This window comes from Cebus imitator, unplaced genomic scaffold (assembly GCF_001604975.1).
Source record: "Cebus imitator isolate Cc_AM_T3 unplaced genomic scaffold, Cebus_imitator-1.0 Scaffold20, whole genome shotgun sequence".
In the NCBI taxonomy this organism is placed as follows: Eukaryota; Metazoa; Chordata; class Mammalia; order Primates; family Cebidae; genus Cebus; species Cebus imitator.
The window spans coordinates 595,299-608,220 of record NW_016107335.1 but is presented as its reverse complement, the minus strand read 5'-3'; the positions used below and the strand labels follow the sequence as shown (position 1 = coordinate 608,220).

Here is a 12,922-nt window from a genome sequence, read left to right as displayed (position 1 = left end):
AACAATACTAAAGGAAAAAAGAAAAAACAGAAATATTCCTAACGTAACAGCCCACGGGAGTGGTGGCACTGATGCAGTGTTTGCCCGGCCTGGCCCTGCTCTACTCACGCTCAGGTTCTCCTTCTCCCTTCCGTCCTCTTCCTCTTCTTCCTCCTCCTCCTCCTCCTCCTCCTCCTCCGCAGGCTCTCTCACTGCCCTCTGGATACAGGCATTTAAGCAATGGCGAATAACATGAATCAGCTTTGCTGAAATGTTTAACATAAACAAAAATTAATGGATGTGTTACTTCTACAAAGGTAACTATCTGATAGTGAAATTATAATCCCAATTAGTTAAAAATACTATTTTAAGGGAAATCATTAGGAAATGCATTAAAGTATAAAGCCTATTAAAATGACAAATATTGAACTCTGTAAGTTGTATTATGCTTTTGGGGGAAAGCATACAAGAACTGAGAAACAGCAGTGCTCCCTACCTATGTTGGTGCAGGCAGTCTGTTCGTGGGCATACTGATAAAACCTCCTGGCAGCGGCGTGGTTCATCTGCAGCAGGGTGACACAGCGCTCGCACCAGACCTCCTCTGGCTGATTCACAGGCAGGAAAGAATTAAAGATGAGGTTCACCAGGCGCCGAGACACGGGTCGAGAATCAGTTTCCAGACGAACCAGAATGTGCTCCATGGGGCATATTTTCCAAAACTGTGCAAAAAGCACATATGCCGAAGGAAATAATCAATTGTGCCTGTAACCTTAGAAACAGCTTAAGCAAAATTTCCAGAGCATAACAAAAAAAGGAACTAATTTTTTTATATTCAAGAAAATTCACTTCAAATGACTACACCAGAATCTGTGAGTTTTCTGTAGAGAAATTAGAATTAACAAATCTATGTTTTTAAAAGTACTATTATATAAAGTACCCAAGTATAAGGTTGCTGAGAGGGTTAATTAAAATTACTTAGCACCATGACTGACATACAGGAAACTCTCCAATGATAGCTATGATTGTCAATATTTTTTTTAATTTCTTAAAGTGCCTTAACTTTTGGCTCATTAATGTGAAAAGTAACTAAAAACATATGTAAAGTTTTTGTCATGGACACTCCATCTCCTATTTGAGAGGCAGGGGCATCACTCCTGAACCCCCGGGCTGCCTGTCCCATGCACAGTGGCTCCTTCTCTGAGATAAGCCTGCCCAGATCATCACGGACCCCCACAGCCTAGTCTCATCTCCCTCAACCCATCTCACATGCAGCCTCCAGACAACCTGCAAAAATCAGAACTGATCAGTGTCCCTCTTCTCAAAAGCATTCGAAGCACCTACAGAAAGCAAGCACCAATCTTCTGCACAAGAAATTCAAGACAAGAGAAAAATACAGAATGAGACAAAGCAAAATTGAAAGGCATTACGTCAAGCCCCGGCCTCAGGCTCCTTACCTGCATGGCGGGCGAAACCCTCAGCCTTGCATTTTTCTCATGGACCTTGCTCCAAGGACCAATCCCTAGTATTTTCTTTTTCTTTTTGAAACAGAGTCTCACTCTGTTGTCAGGCACCAGGCCGGAGTGCAGTGGTGCGATCTCGGCTCACTGCAACCTCCACTTCCCGGATTCAAGCAATTCTCCTGCCTCAGCCTCCCAAGTAGCTAGGACCACAGGGGCGTGCCACCACACCCAGCTAATTTTTGTATTTTTTAGTAGAGACGGGGTTTCACCATGGTCTGAATCTCTTTACTTCGTGATCCACCCGCCTCGGCCTCCCAAAGTGCTGGGATTACAGGTTTGAGCCACTGCACCGGGACCAATCCCTAGTATTTTCAATTGGATCTTTCTCATCAGCATTTAAGTATTTTCACATCATCCCAACTCTTAGAACAAAAATCCACACACAAAACTCAACCTGAGGTTCCCATCTCGTGGCTCCCACCTTCCCTTCCCGTTGTCAACCGACCTGCGTGCCTACGTGCCGCCTACACCTCCAGACCCCACCTCCTGCCCCATGGACACTGCAGTCCACTCTCACTGAAGCTGTTTGCCAAGGTCATGATCACATACTGCAAATTCAAATAGACATATGTACACCCTCAACTCAGACAAAATCTGCAGTATCCAACACTGTCATTACTGCCTCCTGAAGTGCCCCTGAGATAATTCCACTCAGGCACTTCTTGGTATTTCTGAAAAACTTACTATAGTAAAGACGATAACCCCAAATCCCACACTGGGCATTTTACTCACATTCTAGCATTGGAATTGAGCATTACCCCAGTACTTCAAGCAGCCACAGAGCCAAGGTTTGCAGCTCTCAACCACAGCCACAGGGACAAGAATCTTCTGCCAAACCTGATTGACGCCTTGGAAATTAAGGGACTGGACACCCGTTATCTAAGGGTGAGAGGTTGTACTGTCAAGGTTTAAGAGAACAAGAAAGTGAAAAACACTAGGACTCACATTATGACCAGAGAACAACTCTGTCCACCTCCATCCTGGGCCTCTTCTGCCCATCCCAACACACAAAAGCCTCCTGGCCACAGGCTCCAGCCCTAACAGGTGTTTACTTCTGAGAGTAAGACAATGAGCCCTGAACATGGCACCAGCAGGCCTGCAGGTGACAGTGCTGTTGGCAACCAACCTTTCTGGAAATGCCTGAGGATGTCAAGCATAGAACAAAATGTCTGAGCCACTATTCACTCTATTTCTGCAACCACCCCCAGCATAGATATTAGTATCCCCACTTTGCAGGTAAGAAGCAGGGCTTAGAGTGATTAAGCAGAAGACCATAGCACTTTTATCTAGTCTGCCATGCTGCCTTTCAGCATCATACAAATGCACAGATCAGAGCTGCACGGGTCACACACTACTGTAGAAGTAGAAGTGGACTCTGGCTTGACACAGTGGCTCCCACCTGTAGCTCCAGCAACTTAGGAGTCCAAGGCAGGAGGATTGATTGAGGCCAGGAGTTTGAGGCCAGCCTGGGCAACACAGTGAGACTCAAAAAAAAAATTTAAAAGAGGACAATGGATTGAAGGGAGAGTGTTGACATCTCCTGGACCACTGGGCTCAGCTCAGCAGCCCAGGCCTACCACAGCTAACAAAGGAAACAAAGAGAAGGTGTAACTCTCATTCCTTCTAGAGCTGCATGTACAAGACCCTTCACTGGGCCAACACGCCAGTTACTGAGGTGTGCACGCCAGGCCCAGCAGCCTGGTTTCATGCTGCCAGGTCGTTTGTGCCCATAGACAATGCCCTCCAGTCAGCTCCAACAGCTGCCCTCTGGCCAGTCAAACTGCCTCTTTGCACGCATGTCATTCTGTAACCTTAGCTTTCAAGGGAAATCAGCTTGCATGCCCATCACAAACCTTTCCAGAGACCTCATGACCAAATGGCTCTCTGCCTTGTACTTGCAGAGGTAAGGACTGAAATGCAAACATTATGCCTTCTTTCTCTGCTCTGATACTCAAACTCCCTGGTTGGCCTGAGACCCTGTGTCCCTCTTCCTTCCTTACCTACTACCAGGCAGTTTTGTTTTGTTTTACTGAATAGTTATTCTTTTGTTTTTTGTAAAATGATGGTAGAGTGGTTTTTAAGTGCTTGTTTCTGGAATACAAAAGAAACAACATAACGTCTGGGACTTATTTCAAAATAGTCTGGCCGTATGGCCTGGATAAGTTTTCGATAAAACAAGATCGTACCTACCAATAATTGTTGAAGCTGGGTGATGAGTACATCTAATTCACTATATTAGTCTCTCTGCTTTCATGTATGTTTGAAAATTACAAATTAAAACAAAAAAATTATAAATATTCACAGAAAGTTGTTCTTCTCCAATAATTGCCAGAAAGTCTACTTTGTTTTCTGGTCCAACGTTTATTCAGGGGTACACATGCAGGATGTGCACATTTGTTACATAGGTAAATGTGTGCCATGGTAGTTTGCTGCACAGATCATCTCATCACCTGGGTATCAAGCCCAGCATCCACTAGCCATTCTTCCTGATGCTCTCCCTCCTCCTACCCTCCACCCTCCAACAGGCCCCAGTACGTTTCATTCCCTACAATGTGTCCATGTGTTCTCATCATTCAGCTCTTACTTATAAGTGATAACATAACATGCAATATTTGGTTTTCTGTTCCTCTGTTAGTTTGCTGAGGATAATAGCTTCCAGCTCCATCCAGTCCCTGCAAAGGACACGACCCCGTTCCTTTTTAGGACTGCACAGTATTCCGTAATATATATGTACCACATTTTCTTTATCCAGTTTATCACTGAAGGGCGTTTAGGTTAGCTCCATGTCTTTGCTATTGTGAACAGTGCTGCAGTGAACATACACATACATATATCTTTATAATAAAATGACTTGAATTCCTTTGGGTATATATCTAGTAATGGAGTTGCTGGGTCAAATGGTATTTCTGCCTCTAGGTCTTTGAAGAATTGCCACAATGTCTTCCACAATGGTTGAACTAATTTACACTCCAACCAACAGAGTCAAAGCACATAACTACAGTTTTAATAGGCTCTTTAAAAAATTGCAGCCAGTATTTTTATTAAAATTGACATGCTTGGCTGGATGCAGTGGCTCACGCCTGTAATCCCAGCACTTTGGGAGGCCAAGGCAGGTGGATCACCCTGAGGTCAGGAGCTTGAGACCAACCTGGCCAACATAACGAAACCCTGTCTCTACTAAAAACACACAAAAAAATTAGTTAGGCATGGTGGCACATGCCTGTGGTCCCAGCTACTCAGGAGGTTGAGGTAGGGGAATCGCTTGAACCCAAGAGGTGGAGATTGCACCACTGCACTCCAGCCTGGGTGACAGGGCAAGACTCTGTCTCAAAAACAGTGACAACGAAATTAACATGGTTACTCTATTTTTTTTTTTTAAGAGACAAGATCTCACTATGTTGCCCAGGCTGGTCTCACACTTCTGAGCTCAAGTGATCCTCCCACCTCAGCCTCCCATAGTGCTAGGATTACAGGCATGGGCCACCACATCGGGCTATTACTCTAAAATTTATATGAAATGCAAAAGACCTAAAGTAACCAAAGAATTTTGAAAGAACAACAACAAAGCTGGAGAATATGCACTGTAAGACTTTTCTGTAAGATCCGCACAGAAGGCCAGGCACGGTGGTTCATGCCTGTAATCGTAGCAGTTTGGGAGGCCGAGGCAGGTAGATTGCCTGAGCTCAGGAGTTCGAGACCAGCCTGAGAAACACGGTGAAATCCCGTCTCTACCAAAATACAAAAAATTAGCTGGGCATGGCAGCGTGTGCCTGTAGTCCCAGCTACTTGGGAAGCTGAGTCAGGAGAATCGCTTGAATCCGGAAGGCAGAAGTTGCAGTGAGCCGAGATTGCACCACTGAACTCCAGTCTGGGCAACAGAGCACGACTCCATCTCCAAATAAAAAAAATCCACACAGAACAAATGAATCAACAGAACAGGACAGAGTCCAGAAGAGGACCACACACATGGTCAATAATTTTCAACAAAAGCATCAAAGTAACTCAATTAGATATGACATTGGGTGTTAATACTACATTGATCACTCATAATATCGTTTTCTTCTAACATAAAAACATTCACAGTTCAAAACTCAAAACACACAAAGTAATATGTACTACATGTAGTGACAAGATTCCCATAATTGCCTGGGCATGGTGGCTCACACCCGTAATCCCAGCACTTTGGCAGGACAAGGTGGGCAGATCACTTGAGCTCAGGAGTTCAAGACCAGCCTGGGCAACATGACAAAACCCCATCCCTACAAAAACTACAAAAATTAGCCAGACATGGTGGCACAGTCCTGTAGTCCTAGCTACTTGGGAGGCTGAGGACGGATGATGGCTTGAGGTTGCAGTGAGCCAAGATCACACCACTGCACTCTAGCCTGTGCATCAGAGTGAGACCCTGTCTCCCCCTCACCTCATTATCCCAAGCAACTGACACTAAATTCTTGTTCTCTTCAAAGCATATTTACCCATATCTGAGCAATACTTACATATACATGTCTCCATGTTATTCAGCTGGCAGCACACTAGAACCACATCTACACTATGCTTTTATACGTCTGTATCTTAGAGGCCTTTCCAAAGAAGCCCCACAAAAAGTTTTTCCTTACTATTTTTATGGCCACACAGCACCACTTCTCTTATGAATATACAAATCTGTCTGGTTGACCCTGCACTCTGCCATGTCAGGCTGTTTCTGGATCCTGTGCCAAAGCAGAAGAGCTTTTGAAGTAAATTTCTGAGAAATGCTGTGTGGAGAAAGAAAGCTCACAATGGTATCAAATAATAATGAAGTCAAGAACATGATAAGCAACATTCTTAGCCAAAAGCTGAATAGCACTAGAGCTGTAAGAGAACAATCACCTCAGTAGTTTATAAAACACCAAAACACGTATCTCTCATAAAGCAGGTATGTCCTTCCATCATTCTGTGTAGGGGCAGTGGGGTGGGAGATGGCTCATATTCAACAGGTGCCAGGTATCCAAATATCACACTAAATATCTCAGTGAAAACCTTCATACACGATAAAGATATAATGGAAGGTAGGGGGTGCTTACATTAAAGTCTTTCAAAAAGAAAATGCACATTGACAATATTTCTAGAACCTCTGATGAAAAACCAAAAACAAACAAAATTTTATGACAGAGACAACTGATCAAAGAATATCAGATATCAGTTTAAAATATGGAATTAAAACTACTTACTCTGTTGAACACATGTCCCTATTTCATGTCTTAAAGGAGAAAACCCTATTCATCCTACCTTAGCAGCCCTCACAGCTTTGATCTTCAACAGCATGTCCACAAAAGCCACTCTCACTTTCTCCGAATTGTCGTGGAGACTGTATCTGAGAGCTGGCAGGAGCTGCTCTAACAATGGGTGGCTCAGTTTGTTATCCAGTATCATGGGCAGACACTGTAACAGAAAGATAAACAGTTCAAAATCAGAACATGCCAATGAAAGGTTCAGGTGGGAAAACTTAAAGAAAACATTTGTTTCCATCTTTACTGGAACTACTAGTTAAATAAATATAGTTACAGAAAATAACATTTTTTCTAGAACTATTTCATATAAAAGGCATATATTTTTTTTTTAAAAGGCTAGTCAAGTAAAGCAGTGGGAGTGGAGAAGGAACAAAGAAATCTATAACTGGTTGTGATCAATTAGTTGTAAACACCACTGCACTCGGACCAGCCAAAAGGCATGCTTTTAATGAACTGGTATAGTGCCAACCACTGCTATTTGGTCAATCCATCGTTTTGTTCAAATAAGATTAAAGCAATTATAAAAGAAATCTTCAATGCTCTCTCTTAGCTAAATTTTAGAGGATTTTTGAGTTGAAAGAAACACAGAATGACTACTGGTCACATGGTCTCCAAAGGCACCAGGTCCAAGAACTCTGCACTTCCTGACTCAATACTGCATGAGGATGGGAGGTAACAGAACCAGAGCGCTCTCTCAGCTGACTAGAGTACCCATGTAACAGGTGGTGCTCCTCCACAGGCCAAGGCTCAGGCTGGGCCCTTGAGCTCCAGCACTGCTTAAGCTCTACTGCCTTCTCTGTCCAGTTTCAGGAGAAAGGACGTTTTCACAGGTTTTTGTTAAAAGTATACACAGCATGCCAAAAACGTATATTTTCATGACGATCATTTTTTTTAAATACAGCTCTTCTTCCAAAGCACTGTGCGCTAGGGCAGTCTGATTTGAATCATCTGCTCCACCTGTGTCCACAGTCTCCCCTGACCCTGCCCTCCCACTGGCCACTGGCCACCACCTACCTTGCCAGCTCCCCAACATCCCACAGCCCCTGTAGCTCCTGCTATAACACTGTGTTCTCCTAATTCTCCTACAATCTTTCTTCTGTAGATTCTCTGCTGACTCTTCCTTTACTCCAGAGCCCACCAATCCTTCCTCACAGGCGACCCATCAGGGCCCGGGAGGCATCTCAGTGCGGCCCTGCAAGGGTTTCCTCAGAAGCATGAAAGCAGCAGACTGTGATCATAAGATCAGGACCACGAGAAGACCGGCCAGGGAGCTGCAGCCGCTTTGGGTGACAACAACAGGAAGGAGCAGGTGAACTTCAGAGAACTCCAGGAAGGGAAAGACAGGACTTGGGTGAAGGAGGAGGAAGCAAGAACAGCACGAGAGTGAGCAACTCAGCAGGTAGCATCACTACTTCAAGGAGAAAAAGAGGAGCAAGGGGGAGAGAAGAAAATAAATAAAACTCTTAGATGGCAGCACGTTTGGAAAAGATGGGAAGTAACTCAGCAGAGGAGACAGGGTGTTGCTATGACATGCCACCAAGGCCCTATCAGAAATGAATTACTCACCCCAGCTGTCCTGGGGCTGCTGAGCTGCCCTTGCCATCAGCATGCCTGGGGGATGGCCTCCTGAAGAAAATGCCTTCTTACTGGGCAGCCAGTATGCAATGGTGGATCAGCATGGGCCCAGTTTAAAGGGCTCTGCTGGCTCCAGAGCTGCCTGTGGGTCTGCACGAGGCCTTCCGAGGGTGTGTCACGGCTTAAAGTCCCCTCCCTTCCACAGGTGTGCATCCCAGGAGCACTTTCTAATATGCATGCTGTGGATAATCTTAATCTCATAGCTACCTTTTGGTCACCTGAGCAGAGCTCTCAAGAAGATGTTTGTCTGTAAACTGGGACCAGCCTCATGCAAACTGCACTCAGAGCAAGGTGGGTGCAAGAAGCACATGGGTCCCTGACTCTTCAGCCAGCACTTAAAGAATAAGAGCATTCAACCAAAAACAAAGAGGAAGAAGAGGGACTGCGGGTTTACAACAACATCCAGAAGGACAAAGGAATGTTCTAGGAATGAATTCTGCTCAGAGATCAAAAGTCTAGTGAAGCGGTCACATGAAATTAACCTTGGTTAGAAATGCTTTACTGGAGTAGTGGACAGAGAAGATGCTTTACAGTGGACTAGGGAATAGCAGGAAATGGAGACAGAATGTTTAGGTGACCACTGGACTACGACTCTCCTGGGAGTAAGAAGGCTGTTCCTAACAATTACGGCAGAGCAATAGGCATAAGCCCAAATGTCTGACCACTCAACAAACACAGACATGCTCCTCAGAATATCTTGCCACAATGAGGAGAGATAGAGCAGCCTCTGCCTCAGATGGAGATGTGAACATGCTTACAAACCTATAGGAAGGATACTTCTGAGAGGGAGAGGTTGAACATGCACAGAAAAAAAAAATTTTTTTTTGAGACAAGGTCTGTCTGTGTCACCCAGGCTGGAGTGCAGTGGCACAATCTCAGCTAACTGCAACCTTGCTTCCCAGGCTCAAGCCATCCTCCCACCTCAGCCTCCCAAGTAGCTGGGACTACACAGGTGCACACCACTATGCCTGGCTAATTTGTTTTGTTTTTCTGTATTTTTGTAGAGACAGGGTTTCGCCACTCTGCTCAGGCTGGTCTCGGGCTCATGAACTCAAGCAATCCACCCGCTCTGGCCTCCCAAAGTGCTGCAATTACAGGCATAAGCCATTGCACCTAGCCCAGAAACCTTTTCAAATAGAGAAAATAAGCAAGCAGGTTCCTGCGAAGTGGGGAGGAAGATCCACAGGAGCCCCCACTGGGTCATGGCTGTGAGGCCGGAGAGCCGCTCTGAAAATGTCTGTTTTGTACATGAGGGAAGAAGAAGTCACCTGCTTTGTGCTCAGCGGAGTCAGGGTTTCTAAACAGCTGATTCCAGTAATGGGAAAGTGAGATCATTTCTTCTTAGGTCATCTCACAGGACTTTAAGAAATTCTCTGAATTGGCCTCTCTGAGAGCTTTACAGGTTCTCCAAACCCAACCTCCAAGAGCATTTGTTTTTGCAGCCTGGGTAGCCCCCTCCCTCTGGTTCATTCCACATCCAGCCGTCTTGCATTTTCTCACCAAAGTCAGGGGTAAGAAAAGATCAATGGCCACCTCACTACCATCTAACATACATATTATAGTTTCTATAAACCTAAGACAGTTCAGGTTGCTTAGAAAATAAAATGTGAGCTCCTCTTGCAAAGTCTGAGCTGCTATTGGTGTTGGTGATGGGTGGGAGATACTAAAAAATTACTCAAGTGAATCCAAATACAAGGTTCTATGCAAAGCATATTTCTCCAAGACATTGCACAAAGAGACAAAAAAGAATAAATTCAACAGGACTGGGGCCCCTTCCCTCCTTACACTAAAAATTATTAGTTCAAGTAATCATTTTTTTGTAGAAAACACTTTTAATTTCGTTTTTAAAAACCTTACTCTGGATATACAACAAAATGTCAAAAATGTTATCTCTGTGGAGTAGGATTACAGGTATTATATTAATCTTTTTCTAATTATTCTACAATAAGTAAACATTACTTACATAATTTTTTAAATCTTACCTTAAAGACAGAACAACGAACATCAGCTGAGCTCGTGTCAAATGCCAGTTCCCCAGTCACCTTCTTCAGGAGGTCAATAAGAATGGTCGGGGGCATCATTTCCCAGTACTTGGAAGTTATTTTACAAACACCAAGGATCCCTGTGGAACGGACCATCGGATAAGGATCTTCTAAAAGGCTCTATAAGTAGGAGGGGAGAAAGGCTTAAAAACCTTGACTTAATTCCCTTCATTTCAACATCTGCTTCACACATGAGCACTTTGGGGGTTTGTAACTTAATCAGAGAAACTTTGAGCATAGAAACACTGGACACATATGGATTCCTAGACCTGAGATTACTTGCTATTACTTTTAAAGCAGAGTATCTAAGAAGATCAAGCCAGAAACATGTGATTCCTTATTTGCCACATCCCCTGACAGCAGGGCCTCAAAACCAGCTCTGTCATTCAGTGAGATCTGCAGACTCAGCCGACCATGGCAGGTGTTCAGATTAGGCATGGCCCACGTACACCATCTTTTGAATTCTGAAATGCTGTAATGCATTTTAGAGCCCAGAATAAAATAATTCTACTTGTAATGAACTGATCCAGACCATGATCATCAGTGGTACTAAACATTCAAAAGGAGACAAGGAGGCAGTAAGTACCCCAATGGGAATACTCAACATCACCAGGAAATAATCTCATACAACAAAACCCCAAAGAAAAACATGAATCGGATCAACTGTCTCATTTAACCACCAGTTTACAGGAAATACAAAGGGCAAAGAAACACACTAATGGCATCACAGGAATGGGTTCTATAAAATCCAGACTGCTGAAAATGTCATAGAATAATCTGGCTTCTTCAAAAACAACCAAAATAGCAAGTTTTAAGAAAACAAAACACAGCAAGATTGTGGCGAGGGAGCTCATGGTCCAGGAGACTTAAGCAATATCTCAGTTAGTCACAGCCCATGGGCCTTAGAGAAATGTTCAAACAAAACGAGAAAATGTGAACAACAAATGGCTACCCCGAGCCATTAAGGAATCATCGTTCATTTATCTTTAGCTTTGATCATGGCATGATTAAAAAAAAAAAAAACAGATTATCTTTTATCAAAACCTTCTGACCCGTTTAGAGCTGAGATGATATGATGGGTGTCCCAAATGTTTCAAAACAGGGGAAGAAGAAATGGGATTGGGATTAGTCAGCAATGAGTAAAACCGTGTTGTGGGCACACAGGGGTTATTACTCCAGTCTCTTTTTATTATGCATGACATTTTCTATTAGGAACATTGAAAAACACAACAGAATTCTTACTACTTTTTTTTTCTTACTACTTTTTAAATTAGAAAATACTTCAAGTCAAAATTAAGCATTTACCCCATCTCCTCCCCCAAATTTGACCAAAATGACAAATAATAGAGAAAAGTTCTTAGCAATAATAGAAACAAAAACACGAAGAAATTTCTGGAAGAAAGAAAGGGAATAAGGAATAAATTCATGGAGAAAAGAGCATAAAAGGTTGTAACCTAGACATTCCTAAGTGAGGGTGCTCTAAAGACAGGAGGCTGTTACCTCAGAGAGTTCACATCAGCCCCGAACCCAGAGTCCAGGTTATAGAGAAGGGAGGCCGAGGTGTTTGTGACAAGGGCTGCAAACAACTCCTGATGAGGTGCACAGGCCAGCAGGAGTTCAGGAGCAAGGATGTGCCCGCTCAGGATAAAGTCTTTCTTTTTGAGATGGAATCTTGCTCTGTCACCCAGGCTGGAGTGCAGTGGCCTGATCTCAGCTCACTGCAACCTCCGCCTCCTGGGTTCAAGTGATCCTCCTGCCTCAGCCTCCTGAGTAGCTGGGATTATAGGTGCCCACCACCACACTCAGCTAATTTTTGCATTTTTAGTAGACACGGGGTTTCACCATGTTGATCAGGCTGGTCTCGAACTCCTGACCTACGGATCTGCCAGCCTCGGCCTCCCAAAGTGCTGGGATTACAGGTGTGAGCCACCACACCTAGCCTAAAACTTAAAAATGGTTTCTAAACCAAGTGTGTAATCTGCCAGGAAGAGTTCCTGAAATAAATACTGGGCAACAGACAAAGAACAACAAAGAGCCAGCAATAACTCTACGCTTCCAAAATGGCAAAAGAAGGGAGGGCAATGCCACTCAGAAGGAAAGGGCCCTTTGTACTTAGATAGCGAGGAGTCACCTGCATGCCTGCTTCTTCTCCACAGAAACAAAGGAGAGCACACCTGCTGTTGCACTCTGCCCATTTAGGCAAATCTGAGACACAACTCTACACAACTACAGAGGAACACCTGCTAACTATCTTACCACCCCAATCCTTTATCCAAACATAAGAATGGAAAAGATGACCTGGGCGCAGTGGCTCACGTCTGTAATCCCAGCACTTTGGGAGGCTGAGGTGGGTGGATCACGAGGTCAAGAGACCGAGACCATCCTGGTCAACATAGTGAAACCCTGTCTCTACTAAAAATACAAAAAGTTAGCTGGGCATGGTGGTGCGTGCCTGTAATCCCAGCTACTCAGGAGG

The 12,922-nt window shown here is 44.1% G+C and overlaps 1 protein-coding gene across 7 annotated transcripts in view; it reads right to left on the bottom strand.

Moving 5' to 3' along the window:
* NCAPG2 (non-SMC condensin II complex subunit G2) overlaps nucleotides 1-12,922 on the bottom strand; it is an 87,432-nt gene that overhangs the window by 42,093 nt on the left and 32,417 nt on the right. For 6 of the 7 annotated variants that reach the window (XM_017519361.2, XM_017519373.2, XM_037735316.1 and 3 more), the window contains 4 exons: nucleotides 10,387-10,566; nucleotides 6,768-6,920; nucleotides 476-698; nucleotides 109-245 (listed from right to left, as the gene is read on the bottom strand). In XM_017519361.2, the coding sequence (XP_017374850.1) occupies nucleotides 109-245; nucleotides 476-698; nucleotides 6,768-6,920; nucleotides 10,387-10,566 (693 nt within the window). The remainder of the gene's footprint in view (nucleotides 1-108; nucleotides 246-475; nucleotides 699-6,767; nucleotides 6,921-10,386; nucleotides 10,567-12,922) is intronic. The other variant, XM_037735310.1, reaches the window with a different exon arrangement.